Below are 18,430 nucleotides of genomic sequence, written 5' to 3' on the forward strand. Positions count from 1 at the left end.
GAGCAAGAGTGAAGTGTGAAAACGGAGTGTGGTAAACAAGGAAGATGGAAAGCTTGAAAGTGATATGTTGCTTCACTGAGCAGTTCAGCTATGCAGGGAACATAAAGAAACTATGAAACTGTTCATGGGTGTATACGTGTGGATCCTCCTCTGACTGAGCTGCCCTGACCTCTGTGTGTAAGGGCCCCGGGGAGGGTGTTCAAACTTCTTCTTTCCACACCATGCAGTGCCTTCACGGCTTTTTGATCAGTGGATGCAAGCTGTGGAGGTATCGAATTCAGGTTTGTATCTGTGTGTGAGTGTGTGAGAGAGCGTTCACATGGAGGCATTAGACTCACTGTGTTGACTCTGATGAAGCTTGATTGATGATTTAGAAAAGATAAAGCCTCGCAGTGTTTGAGTAGCGGCTCCCTGCTGTTAGTGTTGATGTGTGGTATTATGGAATTGTCTTTTGTACAACTGACTGCATCCTGCACTGCACCCTGCTGCATCAGAGTGGGATACTGTGTGTGTGTGTGTGTGTGTGTGTGTGTGCGCGTGCGCGCGCACATGCGCGCATTCCTCCAAGCTGTAGAATAACTTGTGCTCCAAGGTCAGTGATAAGTATCTCCCCTATTGTTTATTCACACACATTCACAGACACACACACACACACACACACACACACACACACACACACACACAGGCAGTAGAGGTAAAACAGCACTACAGCAGCGTGATATTCTACACACTGCTAACACCTTTCTTTTTATCCTCCCCCTGCCTCACCTTTCAGCTTCCTTGCACCTCAGCGCTGCATTTCAACACTCAGGTTTCAATTCCTGTTACATTTACAGTCAGGGAACATAAAGCAAGCTTGAATACAGCTATTGCATCAAAGCATTTGTCTTTGATGTCAGGGATATATGTTTTAAGTCTTTCTAGAGGCAAGGGGATTGTGCAACCTTGTTCTTAAAGGATGGAAATATGCCTACCATTTTGTATCAGTGAAGTATGGATGACACGAGCACAGACAGATGCGCATCATCTTATTTTGGGTGTTTTTTTTTTCTTCCATGTTGGACAACATAATGTGCAGGCACACAGATACCCAGATATATACAATTAAGACTCATCTGAGGTTGATTTTGTTTGAAGGCATTCTGCATAGCATCTGCTCCTTTTGAAGGTAATGCACTGCAGATGGACTAATTGCTAATGCCACACTGTCAGACCTTCCAGGTGTTCTGGAGATCTGTTGCATCCTTTTCCATTAGGGTTGAGTGATGGATTAGATTGCCTTCATTGTTACTTTGTCTGCCACACTATTCCTGATATGATCATTTCAGTACCTCCGCTTTGTGTTCCTCTGTGCACTACCTGGAGAAAAGCCACTACTGGGCCCTTGCCCTCATAAATATATCCATTTCATATTTGCAAATTTAATTAACCACAATAAATAAACAGTGTGTAAAGAATTGGCCACTGAGGGTATAAATGCTGCACACTGCATGATCCTCATTCAAATATGAGTCTTGCCCTCCTGCAGCCTATTCAACATGTACGGTATGTTTCGCATTTGATGTCTGTGTTTGCCGAGGGTTGTTAAGTCCGCATTATACATGGCATCTGCATCTTACCAGACACAGCTAATGAACTTTAAAACTGTGTTGTGTTTTGTGTCTACATGGAGAGATTGGTCTTCTCATCATGTCAGATCCCTTGCTGAAGCTGGAGTGGCTGCTTGGCCTGTTATTGAGGCTCACTGGAGCATTTCAGAAAGATGTTTACATCAATGTGAAAAAGAGGGGGAAAAAAATCAGCACTCGTTTCTCTCTCTTTTTTTTGTGGCTCTTGACAGGAAAAAGCAATCAGCTGTTTTCACTGATAACATACAGTGATTTCAAGGGTATAAACTAATCCAACTAATAAGCTATAGCTGAATCTGTGCTAGTTTACCAAAACATGAGCCACATAGCTTTTTAATCTTTCCATTATTTTCTGTAATTTTTTCTCTTAAATTTCAGCTTTCAGCTCCTTAGACTTGATGCAACTCTAACAATCTGTCATTGTTTTAATTAAACCTGAAACTGGCACCATTACATTGCTCCTGAATATTAAACTCTCATTATTTAAACACAAACATTAGGATTTTGGTCAGGGATTCAGAATTAGTGCCACAGCGCTAGAGATTTTGTGTATGTTGGGTGGTGGGTGGGGGGGAGGGGACAGCGGACTGCTAGCTGATGTTAATTTACCAGACCATCACACCTCTTGACAAGGTAAATGATAATAAATGCCCCCGGCCATGTTGAGTGACATCATCACCTTAGACCACATCTGTGTCTTCAGAAACATCTGCTGCTCCCAAGCTGCCAGGCCAATCCTCATACATATGTGTATGCATACAGATACAGGCATAGCTGTATTAGATCTTGTGGTGAGAATAATGGCTCATAAAAAAACTTCTGTCTGTCTCCCATAGATTGTCAGCATGCCCACGTAACGTACACTTTGAAAGACAATTCTCTTTAAGTTCAGGAGTCAAGCTGATGCTTTGTGTAGCACGGTTGACTGCTTAAGCTGCCTCATTGTGTCTGCAGTGCATTTCATTATCAAGAATACCACAAAACCCATGCTGATATTTCCCAAATAGCTGCTGCAGATACTTCACCACCATATGTACAACAAACTGCCTACATACTGGACTGTAATGTGATTAAATGTGCAAGTGTGTATGTTAACAATCCTCTTTAAACACAGCTCACTTCTAATCTCACTGATGCAGAAAATGTTTTTTGTTCTACCTTAGCTTCATTGTGGTATAATTTGAAGCTGACACCCACACACAGGTTTAAAGATGAGTACTAAATTATGCTGAAGAATAAGTCTGCTCAGTGCTTGTATGTATTGTTTGACACATTTGCATTTAGCTCTCATTGATCAATGCAAAGGAAGAGAGTGTTGTGAAAAATGGTGTGCTCTTTTATCAGTGTGCTATGATGATAGACTACAGGTCAGACTTAAAAAAAATAGATATGTACCCTGCAGAAGTCCTAGTTTTTCTTAGGACCAGGTCTTATTTTTACTTGTCTGCAACACCTTCCAGAGCCTCTCCTTCTCTCTGCTCTTCCCTCTCTGCCCCTTACTCCATCATTTCTGCTGAGGAAGATGCTCAATTTTCTTCCGGCCCTATCCTCCATCCATCTCATTTCCCTGCTAGCTGCACTAGCAGGGCTGGAGCATAAACAGAGCAACAGGGCCCACTGATAGCATCTACAGATGTGCCGCCAACAGCCCCAGATAAGAACCAGCAGCAGCATGCCCCCTCTCTAGCAAACAATAGAGCTCCCACTGAAATGTGTGGTGGGAGGATGGAGAGGAAAGGGGAGGGGTGATAGGAATGTGTGGAGACTGATTGAATGCAACTCTGAGAGTAATGTGGGGAATGAGAAAGAGACAGGGCAGTGGCAGAAAAGAGGCTGAAAAATTGGAAGGAGAGGTGCATGGTGCTGTAGGGAGGAGGGGAGGCAGAGTGAAGGAGAGAGGTGAATGTGGAGAGGTTATCCCCTCGACTCGTATCTTTGTGTCCATCATCAGCAGGACAGGGGTGTGTTTGGCTCCTTTATCTGGATGGCCTGTTGAGTTAGTAGAGAGTGGAGGGGCCCTTCATTCCAGTGGAGAGGGGCGTTGCCTGGGGCCTTAGAAAACGAGCAGTTGACGAAAGATGTGCGGATGGGCCAGGGATAGCTGCTCATTGTGGCACCTGTTTCGGATTTGATTGACGTCCCCTTCTTAATCCCACAGGTGACTCCTCTGACATTGGAGACTGTTCTGCTGAGCCTCTCTCTGCATCCTCCCTTACCTCTCACCTCTTCTCCTCCTCTCTCTGATAAGGGAGCGAAGGGAAAGGGGGGAGGTGAGACAGAGAGCGAAGGGATGTATGGTTGCAGTGCCAACACATTTATCTGTGCTCAGGTAATGGGAGCAGCTGCTGCCACAGTCTCCCATGGCAACGACCTCTGTGGAAGGTTAGCCTCAAAATGGGCCAAGAATGAGCTAAATTCCCAGTGATAAAATAAGACACCTTAACATGATTAAGGACCCTAATGCAATCAGTATTGTTTCAACTACAACTCAATTACCTGTAATGAAAAGAGGCTAGATACTGTGGGGTGTTAGCTCGTCCGGAGGTCTAACTGCAAGCAGGTGAAAAGCACAGAGGAGGAGCAGAGAAGACATGCGATCCCCTGGAACAAGAGATTAAATGCTCACATGCTGACTCACAAACCCAGTATCATGCAGGATGATTAAGTCCAACATAGATATATAACACCACATCGAAGACATGCACACAGTTCATCTCAAGGTACAAACATTCCACTAGAACTAAAATTATTAGTCGACTTTTCACTTTGGATCATTGGTCAAACAGACAACTGAGCGACATCACCTCAAGCTCAGGAAAATCATGATAGGCATTTTTAATTTTCTAACATTTAGCTGAAATGGTTAACCAATGAATTTAGAAATTATTCTGAAAAGTATCTTTTAATGAAAATAGTAATTAGCTTACTTTTTAATCTGAGAGACCACGGTTCGCAGTGACACCTCAAACACTGATAAATGACCCCTGATGTGTGGATGTGGGTTCTGGCCGCCTGGCTTATAACGACTATTGACAGTTTTTGTCGGTGTGAAGATGAGAGGATTACACAGAAACTCATCAGTTTCATTAAGCCTTTACTGTATGTACAGCCTGAATCAACTACAACCGCTGCTCATTTGTAGCAACACATTGAGCCACTAAACATGAGTTGACATACGTAAAAGATGCAATAACTCGCCTATGAAAGCACAGTTATGGAATTGCAACATTTTCAAAGGGAAATCTTGATTTCCTTTTCATCTGTGTTCCCATGGCAACTGACCCAGCCCTGTCATGTGTCCGTCTCCATCCGTCACCATCCGTGTTGCTTCCTTGTAGTCTCTCCTCTTGTCTGTTCCCACAACAGGCAATCAGGAGCTGTCAGAGTGCCAACTGTGCCAGCAGCCTCATCCCGATGTGTCACTTCCTATCTAGACACAATTGACTGTGTGTGATTTCATTGTAAGCTGATTTGTTGTTGTTGTTGTTTTTTTTTTTGTAGTTTTTTTTGTAGTTTTTTCTTACTAGCATATGCAAATAGAAAAGAAATTCAGCAATGAAAGATAGAGAGGCTGGTTACTGATATTGTTTAGAGTTGCTTAGAGTTTTACAGTGATTGTCTTCTAAAGTGCATGTTATATTGCCCATTCTGCTGAGCGTAGTTGTAAAAACAAAGCAAGAAATGGCTTCTGTAAAGAGTGAGAGATGTAGTAATAAGGCGGAGTAGACTTCTCCTAGCCTCAGTAGTACTCTGAGCAGCAGCTGCGCCTTGGGGCCCATCCGCTGATAGTCATAAATGTTTAGAAGGGCCTTCTTTGCACAACATCTGGTCTGCACCCAGAGTGGGTTAGCAGTTAAAATATCCCTCCTCCGGCCAAGAGCTAGCAGAGATATTAAGTCCTGCAGTGTTAGCTTAACAGACTTAAAGGTGTCTGTTGGCTGAGAATCAATGCCTCAAATACACTACCACTACTCCAATAGGCTTCTGTTTGCATCTTTGTTTTCGACAATGAAATGGTGTATTATTTTACGGACTGCCTGCTGCCATCATTGTCTCGAGGTTGTCATATTGAAAATGTAACAATAGGCTGATGTGTCATTCTGGGACACCAGCTGTCTTCTGGGGGTTTTACAGTGCTCTCTTCAGACATTGACTGGTTACGAGGTCAGAATATGCTCTTTCTGTCATCTCCTGCACCGGAGAGCTGTTTTTACGGCCCAGTAGATAAAATAAGAGCCCCTGTCTGAGGCTGACTCCAGCAGAACGCCACCCATCCATCTTCTCTCTGTCCTTTTGATGTGTGTGTACACAACACAAGCATTTCTGTGTTTGGGAGTGTGTATGCTTTTGTGGTTGCCGTTGTGCACACATATCATAGGGTTCAAAAGTACCAATTCCTTGTCAAGCCACAGTCTTTCCACTGATTTACCTGATTGCTCGTTTTGTGTTTCAGTCTGGGTTATTGGAGTAAGCAGCTCTGTTTTTAGCTCAGTTGTAAAGTGGTGTCATTGTTATCCGTTTATTTTAACAGACAGCTGTTTGGAACGGATGAAAACATATTTGATGAATGAAGTTGAACTATTTTTATGGTCCAACATCATTTGTGTTATGGCAGTCACTCCCAGTCACCCCACCCTGTTTGTAGGAAAAGACAAATACATTGTGATGATACATCCAGACTGTGCATTTCATCATTTCCTCAGTATGTCAGCCTTGTCAGGCTTCATACATGATGGAGTCCCTTGGTGACTACTTTATTAGATTCCAACACAGTCATTAATTAATCCTGTTTACGTTCTTGTCAATCTTGGGAGACCTCCCACCTGCCATCCCTGACAGCATGAAGGTTGCTGTCACCTTTTTACAGAGAAGAACATAAGCAGACATCTTTTCCAACACAGACAAGACTTTCAGAGTTTCTCACTTCTCTTGACTCTGTTTTCCTTTCATCCTAGTTGATTGTACAGATTATTAGATCTATTATATCTCCTCCTATCAGGCCATGCAAACTTTGGAATCAAACATTGAAGTTTTCTTTGTAAAATACTCATTAGCCCCATTTTTGACCACATCCCATATTCATATTAAACCAAAAAAAAAGCAAAAACTCCCTCTTGGCATAGGCTATAAAGAATTCATGCTGTGGTTTTCATGTTACATGCACAGCCACTTAAGAGCGTCACCAAAGCACCACCCCTCAAAGTTAAATTTCACAATGATCTTGGCTGCATTAGAGAGATAGAAGAATTTTTTTTTTACATAAGCCCTGAAGCGCTTTTTATTAAGAGTGATAACAGGGGAGAACAATGTTGTGTTTTTATTGTTTGGAGGAAAATCCTTTGAGTGTCTGAGTGGGTTTTGCAGTGCAGTTCAATTAAAGTTTGATAACAAACAGAGAAAAAGAGTAATACAAGCATTGTCTCTCTGAGCAGACATCATTTTTTATGCATCTGATTTTTGTTTATTGTGCATCACCTTTGATTGTGTTGCCTGCACTTATGCACACAGGCTTACATGCGCATACAAAGTGCATCAGTGTATTAATAGTCGCATAAAACCAATGCTTTACCAATGGGAGACTTATTTTCTTGCACTAGACCTTTTAGAACATTTTGCTTTTTCAGAAACCCAGAAGAAACTGGCTCGCTGGCATTTTAATCTATTCTTAAAAGTAAACCCTGAAACTGGATGTGTAACACTCAAATAAGTGAGACCTCTATTTCTTTCTTTTTTTCTCTTTCTTGTGAAGAAAAAAATCACACAAAATCCTTATACATAAGAAGTTTAAATCCCAACAGAACAAGATATGAGATGTCTGTGTGATTCTTCTTTTCCTGTTAGCCATCATATCTTTGTAAAGCTCACAATATTCAGCTTTTGTTGATGCCGTCATAAGTGTTGACTAAACTGTGCTCATTTTTGAGGCTAGACTTTGCAGTGTTGTGTTAAATTACATCATGTGAAAAGGTATTTTATCCTTTCCTGTCTACATGAATAAACTGAATGAGCAGCTCTCTTACAGCTGCACAAAGGCAGGACATATTGTAGCTGTGACTGTTAGGGATTCTATTAGATTGCATAGCTATACCTGATAAACCGCTAATCCACAGCGTGTCTGTCAAGAGTTTCCCTTTGTGTTTGACCGAGATGATTCTCTATTTGAATTGTACATTTGAAATCGTCTCACAGTACATAATATCAATAAGGCGTGAATACTTTGCTGTTTTACTCCAAGAATGTAACCTTAAGTATGTTGGCTGAATAGCACGATTTGCTGTAATAGAGGAAGCCTTTAGAAAAATTCTCCCCTGAAGCTCTGAAACCTTCAATTAGGGAATTAATTATCACTTTCGCTGCAGCTGGCCTTAAAGGGAGCACGAACAGAAAGAGCCACTGAACTGAATAAAGTAAAGCACATATTGTGCTGGGGAATTTTACAGCAGGGAAATACTTTCAGACCTTGCCTAAGCACATACTTCTCAAAGCCACTACATCTAAAAGACATTATTGTCTCGTTTTATTTATTTTTTTTAGACTACTTGATTACTCTGTCACTCCCCCATTCACACTGCGTCTCACATTTTCATTGCCATTGATTGGATTTCTTCACACTGTCTAATTTACTCTTCATCCGGGGTTGGATCTATCTCCTCGTTTTTTTGGCTCAACAAACTTGACTTGGCTTTGTCTCTGGTATTGTGAAATTCATAAATGCACCAACAATAGGATTTGTGCTTGTTCTGCCTTTTTGTGCATGGGTTGCAAAACTGTAATAGATGTGTTGATAAGGGAGGATGATGTTGAATAGAAAGGTGGAGCCAGGGGAGGGTGTCATTATTGTGCTTTAAAGGAAAACTCTGCTCCCTTTGAATGGTCATACACTAGTAAATATCAATCTGTCACAGTCAGTGCAATCTAGGAATTATTCCAACATGAAGGGCTTTAATTTACTTTTTTAGTGTACCCACTTTCTTTCAATCCGACTTGTGTACTTCAGTTCCAGGTATTGATTTCTCACATTTCCCAGAATGACTTTAGTAATCCCAAGAGAATGGGCATGAACTTGTTGAATTCAGAGAAGGTGAAAGAGGGAGAAGTAGTGGAAATAATAGCATGATAAGAACGAGAGTCCCAGTTGAGGCTGTGTCACCTTCTGGTCTACTGATTCTGCTATCAGTGTAGAAATTGGGGATCGCTGTCTCTTTTGTGGTATATTTCTTCCTCCTGATGTGGAAGAGCTGTTCATAATTGCAAAATGTCAAATCTAGAGAGAAGCCCCCTGCTCCTTGACTCCAGGGGACTGACACCAAAACTAGCTTTGTGTAAGACTTGCACATTCAGAAAACCTCTACAGGTGCCACATCAAAAAAACAAACTGCAAAAGTCAGATGAAAGAACACTGCACCTGTAGCTCCAGTAATGCCACCAAAACACCTAAACATTTATTGCTGATCTCCCAGTCTTCTGCTGTCAGTGTTTGCAGGAAGGTGGTGGTCTATATATTTCAGATATTACAGCACTTCTTCTTCTGTCGCCACCTAATTTTTTGCTGTGCCAGGAGGGGGCATTAGCCACAGCAAGAAAACAGCCCAGCACAGGCATGATGCTTTGCTTTGTTTCTCTCTCTTAATTGTGGTGTTTTTTGCAGTTTGTAAGTGCTGACTGTCAAGTTGATGGTCAAATTAGATGTGCATGTGCAGCAGCTCTAAATGGTTATCTTGTTTTTTTGTGGATTTAAAGGATTCCCTAAAATGTTTTCACTGGGCACTAGGGCCCCAGTATTTAATATTCTATCCTTTGTCTTTGTGAGTCCAGCTGTTGTTAAAGAGGTAAATGTGAACTGATCTTGGGTGCTATGTTATACATGAATTTTATTATCATGCCTCTGAATCATAAGCTAGTCAGAGTCGATAGGTATTTTAACTGTATCAATACATTCTGGAAATTGTTCATGTAAACATTTCCCTGATTTATTTTCCCTAATTAGTTGATAGCATAATTTCTATGATGAAAAGAAGTAACAAATTAAAGGTTAAAACAAGAAACAGCTGTCTCCCAAACAACATTAAGTAGTGCCTTCAGATGATGTACTCAAGCTAGATCTGTTTGTTAAGTGTCCTTCTGTGTAAACAGTTTCACTGGGTGCTTCAGTGGCTTGGAAAATATGAGCTATGTCCGATTTTATCTGGATTTTTTTTATACACATTCCTAATTTTCACAGTGGAAAATTAGTTATTTCATGTTACCAGTCCAAACATACCACTTTGTCAGGGCACAGCCATATAAGGGGGTAGAGTCTTCTTGGCTGCTCTGAAATGTAAACCAGTCTCAGGTTTTTCCTCCTTAATTACTTAAACTGACGCTGCTTGAAAATATGTTACATAGAGCACAGTTGTATTTTTGATCCAAGGAGAAAAGCAGCCGTTCTGCAGTCACTTACTAATTCAGTTGAATCTAGAGGGAGATCCTTAAAGCCTTCTGCATATTCCATTAAGCTGCTCATTGTTATTCTATACCTGATTTTAATTAAGAATAGTAGGAACCCAACTGTGTGATTTAAGTGTATGTCTGTGTATGTGCATGCGTGGTGGTTACACGCGGTTTTGCTCTGAGGCGTGGTAGACAGTCGTTACGCCTGTTCGTAGCTCTCTGCAGCACAATTCCTTTCTGCTAATCTCCATCCATTGACGGACACATTCATTCATTAGCATTCATATGATTATAAGCTCCACTGGCAGAGCTCAGCAGATGATGTAAGGTTTGGTGACTCTAACTAACCACTCTTCACAAAGGAGGCATTTGGTGCCACCACTGGGTTAACTGCTTTATTTTCTAGGAAACTGCTGCTCAGAGACACAGTAAGATCAGCAGTCACGTTTTACTCTTAGTTGTGCTGTTTGAAAGGAACAAAGAAAATGCTTCTCATTAGCATAAAGCTCTTGCCATTCTTGTGGTTTGGCCACTGAGACATTATTGCTTTACTGGAATCATTTGGCTTCATCACACACTGGTAATAAGAGCTGAGATTGGCAGTACAGCGCTTCTGTTCAATAGATGGTGCTGAGCAAGGGTGTGGAAAATGAAGCTCCCACCCAGTCGATTTAAATGGAGAATTGTGATTAATTGGAATCGATAACATTAGCGTCGACACTCACCACTTCCCATTTACAGTGCCCATGTACACTTCAGCTAGGGCGCATGACACACATACATATTAGAGACATCATAACATGAAGCGTCCACTTCATTAGTAACGGCTGTTACAAAATAGAACAGCTACATCTTAAGTCACTGTGTGAGTTAGGATCCCCATCAGCGCTCACTCACACACACACACACATACACACCCTTAAGACACAGCAAACTGATGAACTCAGCCTGGATGTGATGAGGTGAGAGGAATAAAGGATTAGTCGATTGAGAGCTGGAAGAACAGCAGAGTCACTGCAGACTGAGTCGGAAAGTGCTCGCACCAACATGAACTGAGGTTGTGATGGGACATTGTTCCCTCTCCTCTGTGCACAGGTTGAGTCTTTGTGGAAGCATAATTTCTTGTCATGTCTGCAGATGAATTTCAGGGCTCTCTCCTGTGTCCCCTCTGGGCCAAATGCCAGGTCTCAAGCCATTACACAAAGCTGTGGGTATAGTTTTAGCTTTTAGACCTGGGCCACATTAACTCAGGGCCACTGTCTTCAACCTCATCTTTTGAAATGTCATTGCTCCACAGGCTGAGGGATTTCTGTTCCTGTGTAGAAAGCACTGTTTAAAGCTTTAGCTGAAGCTGGTCCATGCCTCTGGTTTGCCTTTATCACTCCGGTACAAGTGTTTATCATGCTTTGTGGATACATAAAGATATGAGTGCTGAATTGTTCAGTATCTTGAGTGCAGTGTGAACTAATGTCATTTTGTGTGTTTGTGTGTGTGTATGTGTGTGTGTGTAAAGTAAGATTAGACAAACATATCAGCGTGTCTGTTGTGCAGATTTTGTCCTTTTATTCAATATCAGCTATCAGCCACCACTGTATTTTTTCACTTTGAGAATCGAATAAAGTTTATTAATGTGTCGCCCTCGAGCACAGAAACCGTATAATGCCAAGCAAAATAAAAAGGATGCTAAGAACCACTCCACTGACACACAAAAATAAACAGTTACTCACTCACTGTAAAAATTACCGTCTTTTATGAATCAAATGAAAACCAAACACATAAAATAATGGATTGCAATTTTGTCAAGATCATCTTGATACAAACATTAATCTGTATAAATGGAAAGACAACAAGTCAAGTCAGTTTTTATTAATATACTGCCAAATCACAACAGACGTTGTCTTGAGGCTATTAACAGTTTACAGAATAAATGTTATTCTGATTCAGAGGTTTTCATTATTAAATACACCACCATGTACAGTAACTACCATCATCTTGCTGACCACAGCTACATAACCTGCATTGAAATTTCTTCTTTTTAAAAAAAAAAAACAAACATATAATCTGTCTTTCTTGATTAATTAAATATGAATTTAAAGCGTGATATGTATTCCAGAATTCCTCCCTAACATAACCATTTAATCTTTTTTTCTTGATAAATTAGATTTTCATCGAAAGCCTGATATATATCCCAGAATTCCCCCCTCTAACACTTGGTAGAGTGATTGCTCACCCTACATTACAGCTGCTAATCATAAAAAAGTATTTTATTCAGTCGAGAGCTGTACTGGATCTCATCTAAATAATTCAACTGAGGCTTTTTTTTCCCCCTCCCCTATCTTGCTGTGATTATACAGTAGGTGATTGGCAGCTTTGATACAAAAATATCAGTTCTGGCATCAGCTAAGCCCATATTAACTGAACCATTGTGCTGAGATATACTGAGAAAAGCTGTGTGCGTCGGCCCAGGCCAAGAGCTAGAGCTGTTGGGGCCTTATCTTAAAGTGTGATTTACCCTGCAGCTGCTCTTGGCAGGGGATTTTAAGAGCTGTCTGCAGGTGAGAGAGGGCAGAGATGCCAAATCGTCACTCAGCAAGTCTTCAGCATCACTTCCTGTGTAAGAGCACAGTTACAGAAGGCAAACTTGCATTCATAAATAGATAAACACGCACTGGAACCAACCTCTTTCTTTTATCCTTAGTCACATATTTCTTATCCATTCATTTCTTTCATTCTCTCTCTCTCTCTCTCTCTCACACACACACACACACATTACCAAGGAGACAACCACAGTCAGCCCAGAAACTCAAGAGGCCCTCCATGGTAATAACACAGCATGATATTCTTTTTATTGTAGATGAAGTGGCCTTCTTACTTTTTAAAAACAACTCTTCCTTCTTCACTAATAAACCCAAGAATACCATTTGCAGTTTACACATTGTAAGTTCTTTTTAATTGAAGCTATTGTGTGCGATTGTTTAAAACGCGACCCGTGAGTGTTGGTTTCAGATCAATGGCTTCAAACACAGGAAATAATTATTTTGCGTTGAGATGAAAGTCGGGGTACAGAAACACAAACAGCCTGTGGATCCAGCCTTTTTTAATTAGTGCTGTGTGTCTCCTGTTCTGCGTGGCAAATTAACATCCACCATCGAGGATAAGTGATTGTGCTGCACAACGGTGTGTGGTTGGGTTGTGTGTGTGTTTTTCAGGATTTCTGTGTGTAAGAGGTCGGGGGAGGGCAGTTTTTGGCCTCTTCCACTCCTGAGAATCTGTCCTGAATATGGATTATAAGCTGTTGCCTCCAATTTGCCATTAGGTTTGCTGTTTTTAACGTTGTGACCAATTGGGGTGTATTTTGTAATAGTTTAAAACAGATAGTTTTTATCTGACTTACTTCCTGAGTGCTAGTTTTACATCTCTCTCTTGTCTTTGTCTCTCAGGGATGCCCAGGTTTGCCAGCCAGCCAGCGCCGGCCACTGTGCGCCTGGGGGACAGCCAGGTGATGGCATGCGAGGTCAACTCGGATCTGGTACCCTTCACCCGGTGGGAGAAAGACCGTCAGCCGCTGGAGCTGAGCACCAGGTTGGTCCAGCTGCCGAGCGGAGCCCTGGTGATCAGCAACGCCACGGAGTCAGACGCCGGCCTCTACCGCTGTCTGGTGGAAAACGTGGGGTCGTCCAAGTCCAGCGACGAGGCCCAGCTGCAGATACTGCCAGGTAATTTGAGGAAATAAAGTTATGTCAGATAACAAGTGAAATGTTGTTCATTAAGAATACTATCACTAGAGGAGGATTTTATCATTATAATTTCAGTAACAGACTGGTATTTACTGGAATGATTTCAGATTGAACACTATACTTCAGTTGTTATCTAAGCATGAAAGCATTTACTTGTCCTCAGTTGTTGCCTGTTAATCAAGCATCTCCACAATCCTGATTACAGTGCAGTTTTGTTTGAGCTTCTAGGCTATTGTAGAACATCATGTGTAGTAAATTGAGTTCAGTTCTCAGAGAAAATATTATGGGTCATAAATCAGATTTCAACAAGACCCCGGAGGGGGTCTTTATCTCTGTATGCCTCCTCCAAGGATGTGTGGTGGAGTTGTAAAAAGCTGGATGGATACAGAGGGAAAACTCATGAAGCTGTGTGAGGAAATTGAAAGAAATTTTGTTTGGATGCTATTAGATGTAATAGCATTAGAGACACATTTATACAATTATATCATATCAGCTTAAGAATAAAGTAACTAAGGTGTTTTTGGAGAGAGATGCAGTGAGTCAAAACTGGGCAAAGAATGAGAATGATCTCAGGTATATCTGTTATTCAGTTAAAATCCTGTTTTAAGCTTTATGGAATTATGATCTAAGCTAGATTCATAGGATGATTTTAAAAAGCCCTGTGTATATGCTGGGGTCAAACATGTCCTGGTTATTGCAGGATACTGCTTAGGTAGCTAGTTGCAGCCAGAGTTGTATGGGACTCACTTTGAACTCTTAAAGACCCGAGACTTCAGCTGTCTCAGGCATCAACATGGACATAATTCATTGGACCATTTGTGGTTTGGGTGTCAGGAGTGACTGCCCTTCAGAAATGACCTTTTTTGAAGTTTTTAAGACAGATGACACCCAAAGTTTGCTGCTGCGCTTCATTGACTCACCCCAACCTTAACCTCAGCCTTAACCCTGGCCTTTTTCTTCTTCCCCTCCCTTCTAAGAAACTGGAGAAGAGAGGAAGCTGGAGTTTCTGTTGCAGCCTGTGTCTGTGACCAAGGTGGTGGGCGCCAGCGTGCTGCTGCCCTGCGTGGTCACTGGTTACCCTGCGCCACATGTCCGTTGGATGTTTGGAGACAAGCTGCTACAAGAAAGGTATGAGCATGAACTCTGCGGTCTAAGTTGGATTTACCAGACCTTTTTGATCCGTCTTAGGAATTAAAGAAGCCTTAAAGCGTGCCATACCTTTTTCTAACCCACCTTTTAAAAATACCTTTACCCATCAAAGTTCCCAGTAGATACTCTAAAGCTGTACACTGCTGTGTTCAGCATTTCCTGGGCTCTCACATATTTCTAGCTTTTCAAAAGCAACACAGACCGTGATGTACTGCACCTTTGTACCTGGTGCCTCTGGCCTTCAAACGCTAACCTCTTAGTCCTGGCACCTGCTCCCTAAGGTGTTAATGCTATTCTACCACTATTCTGCCACTGCTACCCAGAGAGCCCCAGGGGGAGAGAGACCTGAACGTACCAACAGAAGCACTTCAGCTGGGAGACGAGGCTGTAGGTTTGCCAGGTGTGGGGAAGTTCACAAATTAAGAGCCAAGAGAGAGTGTCACAGCGCCTGTGCTCTCAGTCCTCTGGCTCTCATTAGCTCAGGCAGAGCAGCTCAAATCCCTTGGAGAGAATTGCATTGGACATGGGAAGTTTGATTCTCACCAATTAAGGAAGCACTTTGTTTACGTAACCCCTGTGTACCAGTCCTGTGGAATAATAACTTTGCAACCTGGGGGGGGTCAACAGAAAATAGCTGAAATAGGGCTCATTCATCTAAATCTAGCCCAGAATAGGATTTCTGCCTTCTGTGAAATTAAATGTAAGGTCATTACATTAGCAACCACAAGGCTCCGGTGTGGTATGAGCTGGAATATCATTAGACTTTCCAACCTTTAGTTCTCAGCACAGTAACACATTTCAAGTTAAATGTCTTTAACACCTATGGAATTGTCCGTGATTACCTCTGACCTCCAATGGGAGCTGACTGAAAAGGCACTTATTAATCTACCTTGTATTAATTACAAAACACTATCTGGTGTGCCTACCTGGCCCCCCAGGGTGTCTCCACTGGTAATTAGCAAGCACACTCTGAACAACCTGGGAGGTCTTTGCGATATTGGAGTGGACCCCCATGCTCCTGCCTTCAGAGCAGAGTTGGATTGTGTGGCGAATACATTACTGAGACTTTTCTTTTGATTTCTAATACGACATTGACAATTAGAAAGAATAGAAGTGGAACTTTCTTTTTTCTCCTTGAGAGTCTCCTGTCCCTCTCAGGCATTACATGAGAGATAGAGGAGCTGCTGTCAATTAATAACTGGTGTGGTGTGCAGTGTAAGGGAGAGAGAAAGGGGAATCTGCAAAGAGTGTCTAATTGGTCTTTGGCACACAGCACAAACAGGGCCTTCAAAGTGGCGACGCAGAAGCTGTAGACATTAGATGAAAGTTTATGAAGATGTGCCAAAGCTACAAACTGAAGCGGGGTGACTCGCTGACAGTGGGGATCATCGCATTGAGCTTCTGCTGCTGATGATTCAACTTGGTCTTGTCTCTTGTTTTCTTTCTGTCTCTCTCTCAGTCTGTGTTCACAATAACAAAAAGACAGTTTTATCCTGAGCAGCAGTAGGGGATTCAGAATGGGTGCAACATGAGACCAAGTATGACAGTCTTAGACCGTACCGATTCTTGGATGTCTGAATCTCCCTTTTAAGGGCCAGATCATGGTTTCTGCTTGCCCTTGGACAATACTACAATCTACAATGGTAGCGATGCCATGATGTATGAAAAAAAACAACTCCTTTGTTTGTTGTATTTGGCTGAAAAACATGTCACACACCCTTCTGGACATGTGGACGTGGAAACCATAAATTGGCTTTAATTCTTTGCTAGTCTTTCCACTAGCTGACTGACTCCTCAAAAGTACTTAAATATATTTTTAAAGACATGGTGGAGTCCTTCAAAAGTCTTTTGAAAATGCGCCATATGAAGGATTTCTGTCATAAGTTGGATTTCTGTATTAAGTCTTTGAAGAGTCTCATTAGTATGTTATTCATAACCTGTCAGGAGACAGACGTTGAGGTTTCTCTTGTATCACCTGTCCATATTGCCATGTAGGACTTAAGGGCTGCTATAAAACTCTTTGATGTCTGTGATGACAGATGGGGACAGAGCAAAGACCTGAGCTGGAAATTCAGAACAGGTGGTTGTTTAACTCTCTTGTTGAGAAGTTAATTTCTCTCTGTTGAGTTTCTGTATCCATTTCATAGAAATCTATGATATGTTGGTATCATACTAACCGTTTTTTTTGTCCTTTGGGATGGTCACTGTATAGTTACAAATTCTTGCTGTGGCAGAGACTTTTATATACATGTAAGTGATTGGAAAGAAGGTGTACTTTTCCACTTGACACCACCAACAATAAATGTTATGTAAACACAATTTTATGAGTGAAAGTCAGAGCCATTCATCATCTCTCAGCTGGGAAGGAGGGCTCATGCAGCGAGGGTGACGTTGCTTCCCCAGGTGTGAGTAATTTGGCACAGTGCTGCTGACTCAAGGATGATATTCAAATGGTTACAAGTTCACCGACATGAAATAAGACAAATTCGTCTTTTCTACCGCTTTGTCTTTTACAGAAACGTGTAAGAATATGCCTGTTGGATTTTAACATTGCAAACACTGACATGCTCATCTGTTTGTCAGGATGTTGTGAGGTGTCTAGATGCTGCACCACTGCCATTGTCATTGTCTATTTGTACAAAACCTGCGTGTAGATGCTGGAAATTTGAGTTTTAAGTTGAGTCTGTTTCCACTCCACAAATCCATCTTGTGCTCCCTCTTCTTCTGTAATGGTTTTAAGTAGCACCTCACTGGAGAATTAGCGCCACCAGCTGTTATATTGATGAACCAACTCCTAATTTCACATAACTGTAGTAGATGAAAACTTGTATTGTCGTGTTAAAACTTTCTCTACATTGAAAATCAGGAACAACAAGCAATTGTTGTGCCTAATTCAAATTTTTGCCCTTCATGTGCCACTGTAGTCTCATGAGAACATTATCAGGGTGAAACTGCATAGTCTGATCCCAGTAATAAATCTGTATGTTAATAATCTGAGAACAAATTACTTAAATGATAAAATGAATATCGTTTTTTTTTAAGTGTGTTATGGTATATGACAGAATTATATTGCGGTATATATTACACTATGGCTTATTCTACTATAACATGCTGTTTATGTATTCAGCAGTGTCCTCATTCTAGCCTCAAATTCATGTAGGCTCCAAGCAAGTCTATTGCCAAGGACACCAAGCTTGCCATTTATTCTGATTAAGCTCAGCGACACCATAACAGAATATGTAACACTTGAATCCGTTCAGTCAACATGTTGAAAATACGTTCTTAGCGAATGCCCTGTGAGTCATCGATAGCATCCCCAGGTGCCAGAGTGCACAGAGAGAGACAGGCCTTTGGATTTTTGTTGCACACACTGGTCCTGATGACACTCATGAAAAGGCCAGTCATCTTTTGTTCTTGGGAGTATCACTCTGTCACCTAATAGAATTCCCCAGTAGTCAATAAAATGGATGAATTATGCATGTCGGC

General features: G+C 41.6%; 1 protein-coding gene across 10 annotated transcripts in view; it reads left to right on the plus strand.

Annotated features, from left to right (window-relative positions):
• neo1a (neogenin 1a) overlaps positions 1-18,430 on the plus strand; it is a 148,300-nt gene that overhangs the window by 64,133 nt on the left and 65,737 nt on the right. For all 10 annotated transcript variants that reach the window (XM_018683456.2, XM_018683447.2, XM_018683448.2 and 7 more), the window contains exons 3-4: positions 13,499-13,774; positions 14,773-14,923. In XM_018683456.2, the coding sequence (XP_018538972.1) occupies positions 13,499-13,774; positions 14,773-14,923 (427 nt within the window). The remainder of the gene's footprint in view (positions 1-13,498; positions 13,775-14,772; positions 14,924-18,430) is intronic.

This window comes from Lates calcarifer, linkage group LG2 (genome assembly GCF_001640805.2).
Source record: "Lates calcarifer isolate ASB-BC8 linkage group LG2, TLL_Latcal_v3, whole genome shotgun sequence".
NCBI classification, from domain to species: Eukaryota; Metazoa; Chordata; class Actinopteri; family Centropomidae; genus Lates; species Lates calcarifer.